The sequence below is a fragment of the Echiichthys vipera genome (assembly GCF_963691815.1).
Source record: "Echiichthys vipera genome assembly, chromosome: 13".
NCBI classification, from domain to species: Eukaryota; Metazoa; Chordata; class Actinopteri; order Perciformes; family Trachinidae; genus Echiichthys; species Echiichthys vipera.
In genome coordinates this window covers 1,160,106-1,176,986 of record NC_139838.1, presented here as the reverse complement: position 1 = coordinate 1,176,986, position 16,881 = coordinate 1,160,106, and the positions used below count along the sequence as shown (strand labels likewise).

Genomic DNA, 16,881 nt, shown 5'->3' with positions numbered 1-16,881 from the left:
TATGAGTTTGGTACGATACCTGCCTAAAATATTTCAATACCTATACTGAAACAATACCATGGCGGAGAACTAAAACATCATCAAAAGTAATAGAATAAAATATTAGATGACAGCATGTGGAACTTAAAATGATATATTTCTTTTTATTAATCAAAACACTTAAACTTGAAAAGTCAAAATTAAAATATATTTTTATAAATGTTGCTGAGCTTTTTAGCTACTGAACATGTTATAAAGTACAACACAAATAACCCAGACCTGGTGGAGGTCTGTGTTCTACTAATATAAATAACAATATATATTATAAATTATTGACAAAAATGTACATGCAATGATTATATTACCAGTACGGATATACTGGTGTGTTCCTGCTTGGTTGAAATGAAACCCTGCAGCCACAGCGGTCCTTAACTGGATCAGTTCGACATCCCTATTTTAATATGTAAATGATGATGCTTACTTTAGGTGGATTTAAGAGAAATCTACAGACACAAACAGACAAAGTGATAACAGACAATGACAAATGTTTTCTTCCTTTTTTCTACGGTGGCCCTGAAGTGGAATTTAAAACAACAAATAGAAAAACAACAACAAATTATAAAACTCAACAACAAATAGGAAAACACAACTACATTAACTTCTACCAGAAAAGGTACGCCTATCTATCAGAGGATCCTCCTGATTGGACAGCAGACTGCTTGTCTTTTAACAGGAAATGAGTGCTCACTCACTAGCTTACCTGACCACATTCCTTCATTTGCTGTTATCCAAAATTGGTAAAGGATGTTTTGCCCTCTTTGTGGGAATAAATTGTTGGAGAACCTGCCGATCACATCATAGGTATGCCGTGCATCAAAATAATTCATTATAACAAAGAATATATCTTCAGAAGTACTCATGTTTTCAAAACAGATGCTCTTCCGTGTGTTTTTCACCTATCCTTCCTGTTAAAAGACACTCTGTCCAATCAGGAGGATCCTCTGATCGATAGGCCTGATAGATATCCTATCATCTCTGCTTGTTGTGGTTTCTTTTTTGATTTGTTGTGTTTTCCTATTACTTGTGTTTTATGATTTGTTGTTGTATTTTGGGATTTGTTGTTGTGTTCTATTTTATCTTTACTGATCTCCAGAGGCAGTGCTTACAACGGGTATGCGCAGGTCGAGTATTAATAACAACAAAGTCACAGAGTGTCTCTGCTCCCCTCTAATTGCATGTATCGTTTTTTTACTTTGTGGTGTTTTCACTAAAGAAGCAAGCTAACATTCATTCAACATTCATGTTACTTTGTTGATATTGGTTACACTAACGTGAGCGTTTCAACGTGTTTTATTGGTTGGAGAGAGTGTTTCCGATCTCCTCACACTAGCATTTTCTTCTGTTTCAAGGATAGCGGACTGCTCTCACTCAATTGTCTTGAGGGGATACTAGCGGGAGCGTGTGCTCGGCGCTAGGTTTATATTGATAGCTGCCATATTAGTGAAGGGTGTGTCCTCACTCCCTTCTCACAATAGCATTAAACACTGTTTTGTGTCCTGTTTTCACGGTAAGTGGAGTGCTGTCGCTCAGGCTGCCTTGCATGGACGCGAGCATTAGGTATAAAGAGCGTTTCTGCTCTCCTCTCACCATAGCCTTACAATTGTTCATGTCCTGTTCTCAAGGTCAATGCTCTCACTCGGCTTTGACTCTCATGGCTCCTCTTCAGCCCATAGACAGCCATGACCAATGTCCCTCTTGTCTTGGCCTGGAACACCTAAGGGGGGTTCTTTTCAGTTATTTTTTTAACTGCAGTTACATGCCTCTTGCTGTGAGAGCTGGGAGACTGGCTGAGGTGGAGAGCCTTATGGCTGATGCTGGCTCCACATTGATTGAGTCATGTTTTGTTAAGCACTGCCTCTGGCGGTCACTAAGGATGAAACGGAACGAAAGTTATAAATGTAACTAAGGTTCTATGAATCCTGGATGACCGCAGAAATCCAGGTCACTCAGAGTCTTGTGAACCACAAAATATTCTGTAGGAAGCAATCTCGTGGATGACATTGGAACTTATACCTGAGCTGAGGTCATCCGAAGTCACGTGACTTACTAATACGTTGTTATTAACACTAATAACCTGTGTTAAGCACTGCCTCTGGCGGTCATCAGGGATTCATAGAACCGTAGTTACATTTGTAGCTTCCTTTTTTGGATTTGTTGTTTTTTCATGATTTGCTGTCGTTTTTCCTATTTGCTGTTTTGATTTGCAATTAAGGGCCGCTGTACTTTCCACTAGTCTGAAAGAAGACATATTAAAGAATTCAAATAGCCCAAAATCTTAAATGACCAGTCCATGAAGAAAAATATGTTTTTGCCCCTAAAATTTGTATTTCTATTCAGAACTAGAATATGTGTATTTCGTGTGTTAGTACCTTTAATTGTCTGACAGGCACCAGCTGTCACTCAGCTATGTCTTCTACTCTACAGACTGCAGTTTGTGAAATATTAATGGAGTGTTTGTCAGTGTGAGAAAATCCACCTCTTGATTTAGTTTAGTCGAATGAATGAATGGAGGTGCCATATATGGAACAAAACACAAATACATTGTAATAAACTACAAAACCATGAAAATAGGATCCAAGTTGTGTTGAAAAGGAATAATTTGTGGTTTAACAGTAAAGTGGTTTAATTAACCTCAAGATATCATTTTAATGTGGTAGTGTGGTCTGCACAACGCGTCGGACAATGCCCTTCACTTTGTCAAAGAGAACTTCCTGGCAGACGACAGTGTGCGACCAGTTGGACGAAGTCTGATCATGGTGTCTGCTGAGCACAGCTACAGCCATCTGACTGTCCAGAGAATCCGGGCTGCCAACAGAGACTACACTGTCCTGTTCCTGCTTACAGGTAGGCCGTGTTTGGAGACACACCACTATGACAAAGTATATCCTGTTTTTAAGGTTCAAGGTTCATTAAGTCGTCACTTTAACACAGGGTACCACAACAAAATGCACTTGTAGTCCTTCTATGCTACAGAGACAAAAAGCAAAAGAAAAACACTGTTGCATTCCTGCAGTGCAGTTTTTGAGTGTGCATCAGGAATGATGTATGACAGTACAGTACAATGCTGTGTGTGTGTGTGTGTGTGTGTGTGTGTGTGTGTGTGTGTGTGTGTGTGTGTGTGTGTGTGTGTGTGTGTGTGTGTGTGTGTGTGTGTGTGTGTGTGTGTGTGTGTGTGTGTGTGTGTGTGTGTGTGTGTGTGTGTGTGTGTGTGTGTGTGTGTGTGTGTGTGTGTGTGTGTGTGTGTGTGTGTGTGTGTGTGTGTGTGTGTGTGTGTGTGTGTGTGTGTGTGTGAGAAACTGCTACTGTGACAGGTCTAGTTAATAATAGCAATAATTGATTAGTTTATGATTAGTAGTAGCAGTATTCTCATTAGTTGTAGTAGTATTGTTATTATTATTATAATCATAATTAATAATAGTAGTAGTAGTATTATCCTTCATATAACCATTATTCAAAATAATAGTAATAGTAAATAATATTATTAATAATAGCAGTATCAACTCAATCTTTATTTATATGGCACTTCATACTTTTACAGTAGTGCCTAACAGAAAATAAAAGCAAAACATGAACAACAAAGAAACACATGAAATCACAAACCTCCCACCCCCACAAATATACACACAGATACACAAAGACAAACGCACTCACGCACACACAACCACAGACATAGAACGAAGAACGCGCCTCTGTATCACTGATCAGCTGATCACCGGCGATAGACAAAACCCCTTCAGAGTGATACATCACCTCCGGGTTCTCATAAATGGCTCTGTGGCCTTTTTTGGGGGCCGCAAATTCTCTGCGGCCCTGAGGTTCTCCGGCAGGCTGTTCCAAAGTCGGGGGCCGTAAAAATTGAATACCACCTCCCTGTGTTTTTTAATTCTTACTTGTGGTATGGCTAAAAGGCGTGCGCTGGAGGACCTCAGGATCTGTTTGTGTCGATAGGGTAAAAGTATTGTACAAATAAGAAGGCCCAAGACCGTTAAGACATTTAAAAACTAGTAAAGGAACCTTAAAATGGATCCTGAAGCACACAGGGAGCCAATGCAGCGATTTTAAAACTGGTGTAATGTACTCCCGTCCTCTGGTCCTCGTCAGCACGCGTGCGGCTGAGTAGTAGTATCGTTATAATAATTATTAGAAAAATCGGAGGGGAAAACGTCCCAATGCCCCAGAGGTGACCAATGAGTGAGGGATTTGCTGTCCAATCACAGGTGACTTTACTTTTGAACTGTCTGTGGTTTCATCCAATGGTTCTTTGTGTCATTCAGGCAGGCCAGACGACATTGAAATGCTAATTGGAGCCATTCGCACCTAGCAGGGTTGTGCGTTAACTGAAAATGGTTTTCTGAAGTATTCCTGAGCCCACATGGTAATAACCTTTACAGAATGATATCAGTTTTTAATGCAGTGCCGCATTCAAGGCATGTGACGTGTTACGGCGTGATGTCGTATGGACAGCAAGAAGCATTGGCCGGCCCTGGCAGTGTGAGTACAAACAGGGCTGGGGTGCGGGGGGGAGAGGGAGGGGGAGCAAGTACCCTAAAGCCCGGGTCGAGGTACGGAAGGACAGTGTGAGTACGCCCTAGACAGGTGTCCTCATAAGGTTCTAAAAGGGTTCTCAGAACTTTAACTGATGGGAGCCAGTCTAAAGAAATCCAGGTTGAAGGAACATGCAACCTTTTAGAAGACTTGGTCCAAAGCTTGGCCGCAGCATTTTGGACCACATGTAGGCGATTCAAGGAAGTCTTGCTAAGGCAGGTGAGAAGAGAAGTGCAGTAGTCAAGAAAGGAGGAAATCACCAAACGAATAAGCATTTCCATCTCAGCTGGGGACACAATGGGCCTCTGTTTGTTCACCTGCATAAAATGATCTGCCATCCAATTTTCGGACAGTTCTGCAACATTTTGGGGCTTAAACAAAATATGCAACTGTATATGGTCCGCAAAAAAATGGTAGGAGATCATTTTAAAGTTAATTCTCTGCCCTAGAGGACACATGTAAAAAGCAAACCGTATCAGATCGGACCCAAGACAGAACCAACACAGACACGTCTTTCTGTCTGATCTCCGTCACAGATCACCACAGGTAAACATCCTTATTTTATGTTCACATAATGCATCGAAACATACACAACACAACACAACACAACCCTGCATTTGTAAGAGAGAAATGTTCTGTTCATCTGCACACAATACCCGAACCCATCGGCTACCTGTCTGGTGGCAGATAAGCCTCTGAGGGAAACGGCTGATTTTTTAGGCTTCCCAGTGTGGCCATGCCAATACTTCCTCTTCTGAATGGTGGTCATTGTTTGAGGTTTGATTAACAACTTTAGACAGGATAATGAAGTTCAAGTTGAGTGACAATCTATCAAACAACAGTAAGGCCGCCCCCGACTAAGAACTTTCGAAGGCGACCAGTAGTCGTCATTCAGGTCCATTAGCTGACAAATCATTCCATGTAAGGCTTAAATTTTTATTTACAAGTACATGTCACACCCTGAGCAAGACGCCTGTTAATGATGCTGTCAACAAAAACAGAAGAATTATGCTGTTAGCATTCCATCGTCAATGGACACAACCCTTTTGATTATTATTATTAGCTTAGGCTGCTAGTAATTAAAAAAAAGAACAATACAATAACATCTTGTAACACCAACACAATAACTTTAAATAAGCTTTCAAAATTACAACACACACAAAGCATGTTGCCTTTTAACAACGCTGGTTAACAATATAAGAGAATTATTATTCTCATTCAAATTTCTTCTGAAAAAAAGCAAGGGGACTGTTGGAACATTTAGTTAATTTATTAAAAATATTAAAAATACAACACAGCAAAACTTGCTTACCATGTTTCACCAACACAATAACAAACATATGATCAATAAAATGCAGCCTGTAAAACTATGTTGAAAAAATATTTTTCTTTTCATTTTAAAATAGAAATAACATAAAAAAACAAATACATCGGCACACAGTAAACTTAATCACAATAGAAAAAGATTTTATTGCAGAAACAAAGTAACCAGACAAGCGTATTTATTCTGTGGTAAGAATCCAAGGGAATGAAAATAATGCACGTTTATCAACGACTAACATAGCCTACCGGACTCATAGTTTTTCTCCCTCCACTCTGAGAATTCTCATTATAAGAAAGAAAGGCAGGTTCGTCCAAGTTGTTGGGGAGAAGTGAGCTCCCTTTCTTGCTCTCAATGAAGCCTACTCCGATGGCGTGGACGTTGAACGGATAGTGTGCCCACGCTTAGCTGCTCTGGCAAGTTTTTTTTGCCACCATGCCAATGCACCCCAAGCAATCTTTGTTCGGTCCTCTAAGTGTGTCTTGCATATTTCCTATTGGCTATGAGACAACGGCAGGTAAGCTACAAGCAAACTAACATGGAGCGCTGCAGAGTGTGCCCAGCCACTCCCTGTGGCTTCCCTTTCAAATTAAATTCCCACATGGTCAAACCGTCCAGGTTTTGATTTATTTTGAATAGGCGCACTTCTTAATAAGGTTTATGTTTTTTATCCCAAGCAACCAATAAAATCTGTTCCAACCGATGACTTTTCTGGTCGACTATAAGAGGGCAGCCCTAATAAACGGATATCAGAAAATGATTGCAGACAAATGCTTACAAAAAGGTCCCAGCCTGGTCAGATGCGTACTTGAACTGATGAAGCCTCTTGGATGAGAGGTGAAACGTCTTCCTAGACAAATAACCAGTCCAGTTGCTTTTGACTGAAATTGCTTTGAGGATAACGATGACCTGGACGAATGAGAACATTCACAGGCTTACAAAAAGCTACTGTAACAGATGGACTGAGAGCTGAACACTTGTGATCTGATCACTCAGGATGGATGTTAATGCCAGTTGACAACAGGCATCTCAGACATCTGACTGGACCCAATCAAGCTTTTGTGTCAGGAAATTCCAAACTTTTCAATCCTGTTGATGTTTTATCTGTGAGCTCAACAGCAAACAAACTATAAAAACACTACAACTGTCAACTCCACAAGGGTTGTAATAGTATTAAGTCTGTCTGCTGTATGAACATAAACTAGGTTTTCTTTGTTTCAGAGTCTGGTTACCTACACAAAGCCGTGCTGCTGCAGAGTGGGGCCCACATCATAGAGGAGGTCCAGGTTTTTGAACAGCCTCAGCCCATCAAGAGCCTAAAGCTGTCCATACCCAAGGTACACATTGACAGAGACATTTACATTATTAGTTAATTCAAGAGATTAAGATGAGATAACGTCAAGATACCAATCCACAGCTTGATGGCTGGTCATCAAAGACCTAATGCACCAGCCTGCAATCCAGTGCAACAGTGATAGATATTGTGATGCATCTGATTTTAGTATAAGTATAAATGTTTCTTTTGCGCTGAGAACAATACAACTCAAGTTAATTTCTAGTGCCAAATCATAAAAAAAGTTATCTAACTACATATAGAGTAGGTCAAGACCACACTCTATGACTTATGCATAATTTGCAGTGTTATGATTTGGCACTGTCAATAAAAGTGAATTGAATTAAGCCTTGGTTTCACATAGACAGGAAGTCAAATTGCAGCCATTGCCAAGCTGCAAATGTAATGCATTTTCTATATTAAAAAAATCCCTAAAGTGTGATCCACAGGGGATGAGAAGGGAAAAAGGGGGTGCAAGGATATCTTGACAAAAATCCTTAATTTACATCCAGCTACACAGGGTTTTTTTTCGATACACACATAGGGATGGTCCGAGAGAGAGGACAACTCCCTAATTGGTTGAACCTTTTTGATCTCACTCTTTCCCACCACAGGGTATGATATATGTTGGCACATCAGAGGGTGTGGTGAGGGTTCCTACAGCCAACTGCTCTTTCTACTGGAACTGTCCTCAGTGTGTTCTGGCACGAGACCCCTTTTGTGGTTGGGACCCTGCCAGCAGAGCCTGTGTGGAGACTTCCAAAACCCAGATTAGTCTGTGAGTACCACAAGATTTTGACATTATGTTGACTGTGTCATATTGTGTAGAAATGTTATTAAAAAACAGTTTAAAGCTATAAAATAAATTGCATTTAATGTACACACTAGTACAACAACATCACCAAGCCGTTATCTTCAACAAACCACGTGGGTACAGCCCCAAAAAATGCAGAATCACTGCACTGCAGCTTCAGCAAATATGCTGCTCTACTTCAAGTGCTACATTTAGAGATGCGAAAAGATAGATACCTCTGCAGTAGCATGATAAGAGTCCCTACACAGAAAACGAAGCACCAACAACATAGTGAGTGAACCCGGAGTTTATTAAAAGAGTGTTTTAAAGACTTACCAACTGGCCCCTGTACCAGCTCCTCTTATTCAGTTAAGTCCATTCAAGTAGAGGGTGGCTCATTCATCTTTGTGTAATATTAAATAAACAGAGATATGGTAAACAAACATTTAATAACAAATTAATAAATGCAACAAACAAAACACACAATAAACTAACTAAATCTAACAGCAAATGTGTGTGTGTGTGTGTGACGGGGGGAGGGGGCTTGGACCCCTGCAGAGAAGGTGTGAACATTTAACTTACACAAAGGCCTGCAACCTGGAGATCTCAGTTCTTATTCAGGTTATGACAGAGTTACAATTCTATTTAGCCGTTCATAAAATCCTATAACATGTAGTAATGCCCAGTTGGTGATTAGTTACCAGTCCATGAGATGGGAGATGTTTTGCGTTGCTTGATGCCAGTGGCTGGTTGAAGAAAGGAAGCTGGTTGAAGAAAGGTTGTTGTCTTGGTGGTTGCTCTTAGGCAAAAGAGGAAGCTCAGATCGCTCTTTGCTGTGCTCAGTTGAGGATAACCGGTTGGTTAACCTTCGTGGTGATCCTACGCCATAGGCCAGGTCCAGGGCCGAGGGGACAGCGGGCAGCTAGTCTCCTGGATCCGCAGGAGCGCGTCGAGTTGAGTGTGAAGGAAGAGAGGCCAAGAGAAAAGAGTGGGAGGAAGAGAAAGTGCAGGTTGTGTGCTACACTTTATATAGGCCCTGGTGATGTCATCGCCAGAGGTCAAGTCAGCCAATGAACATTTTGGGGGTCCCTTGGTGAATCACACCTGGGTGTGATTTGTGGGGGAGAAGGCATGGCAGGCCTTTGTTTTGTGGCCATGCCCTCAGAGACAAAGGCAGCCAGGCTTTGGGCCTAGTCGTCCCTTTTGCCTGAGTAGGGCGAGGCCTTCTCATAATAAACCCTCCTGAGAAAACCCATTTCAGCCGCTTGTACCCGCAACCTCGTTCATTCGATCATGACCCAGCTTTCATGACCATAGGTGAGGGTAGGAACGAAGATCGACCGGTAGATCGAGAGCTTTGCCTTCCGGCTCAGCTCTCTTTTCGTCACAACGGTGCGGTAGAGCGACTGCAAAACCGCCCCCGCTGCTCCGATTCTCCGGCCAAGCTCACGCTCCATCGTCCCCTCATTTGTGAACATGATCCCGAGGTACTTGAACTCGTTAACTTTGGGTAAGGACTCATTCCCTACCTGGAGTAGCAACAAAACTGTCTCCATGGAAATGGAAATTTCACTGCTGCAAAATCTCTCTCAATGCAGTAAACACCTTAATGTTTTCCCGTAACTAAGGAAACTTTAAAAGGGATTCTGTTCCACACCCTGAAGTAAGTCCCTCAGCTGATGTTCAGTCTTAAGTGTCTGACTTGAAAAAAATTAAGGTGTTTTCTGCAAATGGGCCCTCGTTTCTATACCCCTTGTTCTACTGTGGTTAAAGTGCATATGTTTGGACATTTGTGGACTGACCAATGAAAAGGTACTTGACTGAACCATGCCAAAAATAACAAATTCGTCACTAATGAGCAATTACAGGCCCATATCAAACCTTCCGTTTTTAAGTGAAATCACTGAAATTGTTTTTTTTTTCAATAGTAACAACTTCTTGTCTCCGAAGAACTGTTGATGTTGTCTTCCAGTCTGGTTTTTAACCCACTGCAGCACTGAGACTGCTCTTGTTAAGGTCTTTAATTACAGACAGTGGCTCACGCATCTCAGTCTTAATATTACTGGATCTCAGTGCTGCATTTGCAGGGTTTCTCTCAACACTTTGCAGCTTAGGTGGCTGCCTGAACAACACAGGCTTGCCACCTTAACTAACGTCTTCCAAAGAAAAAATAAACAGGTATGAAAATTACTCACATTTTGCCAAAATTTGCCGTTTTAAAGCCACAATAGGCGACCTAAGTGAATCGTGTTGTTCCCATGAGAAAATATTTTTTAAATTATATTTTTGGCAGTTTTCAAGCCTTTTATTAGATAGGACAGACAGGAAATAGGGTAAGAGAGAGAGAGGGGGAGACATGCAGAAAAGGGCCGCAGGCCGGAGTTGAACCTGCGGCCACTGCCACCTTCAGCCCCTTTACATGGGGCAACTGCTCTAACCACTAAGCGGCCGCCCCCCGCTACGCTCTTCTTCATGAGTTTCTGACTCCTCTTGGCATCAGCTCACCAAGCTCCGCTCTGTTGTTGTTCTCAATCGTTTCAGTCTGGTTAAATCCGTGGTTAAATCACCACATCAATGTCTCTTTCTACTCTAAAAACAGAAAGGTTGACACAAAACCGTCAGTTGCCTGTGTTTACTCAGCAACCATATCGGTATGTAAAGAGCATAATTAGATAAGGCATTTTAAGAAAAATTATGCTAACTTCAACACCGCTTTACCACTAAAGTGTAAAAAATACTCTTACATTACGTTAATTTTTTGTCAGTCCAGTTTTTGATGAATAAACTAATGTTTCATATGTGCTTGTAAGCCTGGTAAAGTAACTAGTAACTGAAGTAATCCGCACCTCCCCACCACCACCTTTTTCACCCCTGACCCGTTTTTATGCCTGAATATATATATATATATAAAGATATATAGATATATATCTATATATATATTGTTTTTATATGAGCGATATTCGCCTTGTTACACCGTGTCCTAACAGCACGTGAGCGTCAGACAGTAGCGATACATCGACGCTCTCTGTCCACACTTATTCATGTAGTGAGAGTTATTTCGTCCTTAGCTGGCCTGTTTAGCTACAACAGCAGATATATTTAGGATGAGGATGAGGACATCTTGTTTAGATGATTCATCATTTCAACTTCATAATCAGCTGTTCTCTTGCGCGTGACAGGAATAAAAAAGAAACCAGGCATCCAGCAAAAGTGCAGCTCCAAACGGTGCAGCATCGGGCAGCGTCGCGCAGAGTCTCTCGCCGCCAGCTCGGGACATTCCAATACGAAACAATGTAATCAAAGTGATTTTATTGCTGATGCTTGCTTGTGTCGCGTGCTGTTAGCTGATTACACATCTGAGCAGGCACAAATTATCTGTGGTCCGATACAAACACAGAGTAAGTGCATTGAACAAATCAATGATCGGATGGACCAAAACTTTCTGTAGTTAAATGAAGACAAAACAGAGGTAGTTGTTTTTCGAGCCAAGGAAGAACGATCAAAAGTCCGCGTCCAGCTTCAAATGGTAATGCTAAAAACAACAAACTAAGCCAGAAACTTAGGTGTAGTCATTGACTGAGACCTGAACTTCAAAAGCCACATTAAAACAATTACAAAGTCAGCCTACTATCACCTAAAGAATATATCAAGGATTAAAGGACTTGTTCATGTGTCAGCAGGATTTGGAAAACTTGTCCATGCATTTATTTTCAGCAGGCTAGACTTCTTTAACAGTGTCTTTACAGGTCTAAAAAAAAAGTCCATCAGCTTCAGCTGATTCAGAATGCTGCTGAATCAGCCAAATCTCCTCACTGAGCTCTTACCTATATCTCTCCTGAGCTGATACTTCCAGTTGAGAATCTTTGGGCTGAATTTAGCTGTTTGACATTTTGAGAATGTTTGTCTCTTCCTACAGATTGCAGTAAAGACAACGAAACAACAATGTTAATAAACTATACTAAAAGGGAATTCAGTCATTCAATATGAGCACTGTATGAGCCTTCTCTATTGACTGTAGTTCTCCCTCCTCAGAGGCCAGGACGTAGACAGAGGGAATGTTGAAGAGGCATGTAACAGTGTTTCACTTACACATAGAGTCCGATTTGGTCCAAACAAATTGCCTGCAGGTAAGTGTCACTTATTTTGGGTGCTTTGTTTTGCTTAATCTGGCTACATACTCCAAATAAAAAATATTGATATTTAAATTATTAATGCTAGACATGTTCTTCATAGCAAAATATATTGTCTGATATTGCACAGAGAGCTCATTATATACCAATTTTTTTACAAACATAACAGCTTGCCTGCATAGTTTGTATCTTTATGAGTTTTGGGCGAGGATTCATCAAAATTGTGACAAAGATAAGTACTGAATGGGGCATTTTAAAGTATGAATATACATTTATTAGTTGGTAAATGGTGTAATGGAGACACAGTTTCTATATTACATCAAACATATCTTTGACATTTCTGTTCTGACTTTTTTCGGCAAATACAGTCATCAGATAAGCCATCGAGACAATCCTTTTTGTGTATTGACCTGTGTATTGAGAAGAAGACTCCTCACACCCAGATGCACCACAGAGCGCCACAGGATATCATTCCTGCCTGTGGTCATTAAACTTACAATGCATCCCTTGGAGAGTCTGTCACCCCCTCTCTGTGATTTAAACTCAACTATAGACAATCTGTTCTATTGCACATTAGTCTGGTATTTTTGATCCTGTTTATATTTCTTAAAAATTGTTTTATAATATATGTTTTCGGCTACCTTATATTTGTTGTTTGTATATCTGGAGTTTTGTAGCCAAAAAATTATTTCCTCCTGGGATTATGAAAGTAATTCTGATTCTGATATTAACAGAGATATCCCGGAGAGGCGCTAACAGCCGGACATTGTAACACTGATTTGCAGTACGGTGAACGCATTAAAACTGCTTTTTTAACCACTGATACTGCTCAAAATAACACAAAATCTCTGCAGTAGCATTAGAGCCCCTGCACATAAAACAAAGTACCAAAAATGTAGTTAGTGAACCCAGAGTTTTTTAAAAAGAGTGTTTTAAAATACTTACCTACTGGCCCAGGTACCAGCTCCTCTCATAGTAAAGTCCATTCAAGTCGATTAGCAAATACAATCCAAAAGGAAGGAGTCCATTGATGATCTATTTAGGAATCGGTCGCCTCTTCCAATTTATTCTGGGGACATGGAAAAAAATGTCCGATGCGGTTGATGAGGGATGGAACATTTTATTAACATTCTATTATTAACTTATATTTCACCAAACCACAAAGTTTATGTGTTTTGATGGAATAAATCATCAATCGACTTGAATGGACTTTACTATGAGAGGAGCTGGTACCGGGGCCAGTAGGTAAGTCTTTCAAAACAATCTTTTAATAAACTCCGGGTTTACTAACTACGTTGTTGGTGCTTCGTTTTATGTGTAAGGACTCTTAAAATGCTACTGCAGAGGTTTGGTGTTATTTTGAGCTCTATTGGTGATTAAAAAAGCCTTTATGGCTTATTTGATGAGTGTATTTGCTGTAAAAGACCCTGAGATGATTTTACGCCGGAATATAACTTTAATGGGCTCTAACCCCGGAAACTGGTGTTTACATTTTTATGTAAGCTCCAAATGAGCACATCTCACATACCTTTTAGAATAGTAACACCTCACATGGAGTATGTAACAAGCAAGTGAAAAGAATAAGTCTGCATGAAGCCTTTGCTTTAATAATGGTGTTTGGGCATGCTCATGTAACACGCACATTTCTGCATTTCCTTACTTGTCTGCAGATTCTTTGGTAGGTTTAGATTGCTGTAGGCAGCTTTCTTGATGTATGATGATGCTGTGTAGGGGTGTGTAGAGGGTCTTGGTGTATTGGTGAGTAATCTGTATATCAGCCTCATGTCCCACAGGTGAGCTGGTATTAGTTTCTCTGAATGAAGTGGTGCGCCTGCAGTGTCCGGCAGCATCACAGCTCTCTCAGCAGCTGTGGGAGCGCCCCAACAGCCGACTGTCCCCAGACCTGTACCTGATCCTTGAGGATGGGAGTCTGAGCTTTGTGGCCACCCCAGCCACACTGGGCCACTACCTCTGCCAGTCCACGGAGAACGGCTACCAACAGACTATGGCCATCTATCATGTGAAACAGAAGAGCAGCCCCGTGGCTCAAACTCCAACCAGCTACTCCTGGCCTCAGACACACGCCATACCAACTACAAAGACTGTGGCTTGGCCTGGACTGCATACCTCTGTGGAGACTTGGCCAATAAGAACAGAAACAAGACAGAGAGAGACTGAGCCAACATTGTCCAGCAGGAACACTCAGGTCACCAGACAGCGGGGCAGAAACATTACTCTTTGGACAGAGGAATCTGGGCAGAAAGAGGCAGAGTTTCAGGATGGGGAGTCCCTGCAGTCAGCCCGAGGCCCCTGCTACCTAAAGGAGCTGGTGGTTGTATCAGTTCTGCTGCTGTTCTGCCTCAGTCTGCTAATCACCATGCTTCTGTATGTCATAAGACAGCGCTGCCGCAGCCAAACGGCCCCGCAGGCAGGAACTCCCACCAGAGACTCTGACACAAGGACCCCTGTGGAGCGGGAGGCCCTCAGGGGGAACCAATTTCTGAGCAAACGAAATGGACAATCCCTGCAAGGCGAACAGGCCAGTGGGTTGGTTGGTAATGGGGCACTCACATGCTCTAATGGGCATTTGCCAAACACCCCCAACTGAAAAGTCTGTTACAGATGAGATTAGAGGCGAGGGGAGGCCATCCTAGGTACCAGCATCACCATGGTACCTGTCGTAGGAGGTTCTTTTTGCGCAGACAATAACGGGGTACAAACACTGTGGACTCTGATCCAGATTTGTAAGATTTGGATCTAATAGGATGAAAGACAATCTTCCTTTGGTACTTCAATAGAGATTTGTTGTTGCCAGACACTGAAACACATTGACTGTTCTGAACGATCGATATGTATTTCACTTATTACACAGTTAGCATTTGAGACAGAAAGGTACAAGCTGATCCAGTAGAGCTGGTTCTTTAAATATTTTTATTGACTTGTCAGTGTTTGTTGCAAGCCAGTGACTGCCACAGATATGCATCTCTTTTTATTAAGATCATTGCATTTTTAAGAGGTTATCTGAAACAGAAATAAACTGAATGTTAGTTCAAACTATCTTCATTCATTTTAAAAAGAGAGTCTGGGCCTGTGTTAAAACATGCCAAACACATTGTTGAGGAAACATAGCTGATGCCTGGGTTATGTTCATCGGCCAGGTTTTCCCCGGTCCCGTAAAATTGGTGTTCCTGTAATGTAAGTCGGTGGCCAGGGTGGATGACCATACAGTAATTCATCTGTCACAGAGGTCAGGCCAGTCGAGTTGTTAGTGAAATGATATTACACACAATGTGAATGTGCCTTGGCTACAGTTGAGGTGATGCTTTGGTGGAGCTGTTGGTCCACTGATAGTGTTCTTTGACTGACAGGGAACAGGTTCTTGAACCAGTGACGTTTAGAATTCTTTGAACCTTGGTGCTGTCTAGCAAACGACCCTGCATTACTATCTCTCTTACTGTTTGTGGGAACCACTCTAATCAAGGATGAGGGCATGTTCAATGCACAGCTGCTGTAAATGTATTGTGCGCAGTGAGCCTGATGTGTTGTGTTTTACTGGGGTGCATAAATTACCTGAATGTGCCATAATGTGGATTGCTCATTATTTTGTTCCATATGAAAGTTATTTTGAATGTTGGTTCCTCACATCACATTGTGCTGTTTACTTCAGAGGATTATAAGACAACAACGGAGGTCTGCTATGTGCAGGCGAAAAACTATTTCTCTACTTCAGGCTCAACAAAAGCAGCGCAGTTAACTTCAATTCTTACGTTCTTACCTACCAAAATAAAAGCTCCAGACACACACTATGTAGTTAATTGTTTATCAGACGGAACTGAAATTCATTCAGAGCATTCCATTAAGATGAAACTCAATAAATATATTACAGTTGTTCAGTGTTAGCTGTTCCTGGTCAGGAATTACAGGAGGAGACACTTGTTTTGTCTCCTGGTCGGAGTCTCTGAAGCTAACCTCCGTCACGTCATGCAGCAGCAGAAAGAAGACACAGGATTCCTCCGCGTGTCTTTATTTGTTCTCAAACTGAAAACCGTAGCTACTCAGATACCTTCACACATATCTTGATAAACTTTTTTTTCTCCTCTGCTCTGATCACTCACTCTCATCCACTCAAAACACATCTCTTTTCACATTTGCATATTCTTTATTGGTCACGCCCCAGAGAAGAAGGCTGCTTTGCTCTATCTTTTGATTGGCACACCTGCTGATGTGGCACAATGGAACGGGTCCGGGCGGGAAAAAAACAGCTATTTTCAGGTTCCAGTTCGGACTACGAACTTTCCAGCTTCTGAACCCAGCAATTTTTGATCAAAATTCTCCGGCCTGTTCAAACTCTGGTGCGCAAACTGGAACGGAGCCCGTTCCCTGTCAGTTGAAAAACCCTACACTGATTTCCTGTATTATATACACACTGAGTCACATGCATGTCAATAAAGAGGTTACAGTCGGCTTCCTGCAGTCATGTGATTTCTTATACATCATGCAAACAAGAAGCCTAGGGTGCTTCGCTTCTTGGGGAACCCAGAAATTGGATTGGTCCTCCATCATGGTTGATGTCTCAATTCCCTTATTTTTGCTGTGAGAGTTGAGGGGACGAGACCATTCTTCACTGAAGTCTCTGATTAGACACATTTCGTAGAAATCTGTCTGATCGGCTTTTATTTCAGTTCTGAAGCATAAAACAACTTTCATCTTTTCTTTCTAG

At 41.5% G+C, this 16,881-nt stretch overlaps 1 protein-coding gene across 2 annotated transcripts in view; it reads left to right on the top strand.

Moving 5' to 3' along the window:
- The window catches only part of sema4ab (sema domain, immunoglobulin domain (Ig), transmembrane domain (TM) and short cytoplasmic domain, (semaphorin) 4Ab), a 39,025-nt gene extending 22,416 nt beyond the window's left edge, over positions 1-16,609 (top strand). The window contains exons 11-15 of one of the 2 annotated variants that reach the window (XM_083926146.1): positions 2,697-2,883; positions 7,127-7,242; positions 7,853-8,016; positions 12,064-12,158; positions 13,955-16,609. In XM_083926146.1, coding sequence (XP_083782272.1) covers positions 2,697-2,883; positions 7,127-7,242; positions 7,853-8,016; positions 12,064-12,158; positions 13,955-14,769 — 1,377 coding nt within the window. In that variant the 3' untranslated portion in view covers positions 14,770-16,609. Of the gene's footprint in view, positions 1-2,696; positions 2,884-7,126; positions 7,243-7,852; positions 8,017-12,063; positions 12,159-13,939 lie in introns of both variants that reach the window. The other variant, XM_083926145.1, reaches the window with a different exon arrangement.
- Positions 16,610-16,881: the final 272 nt, after the last annotated feature.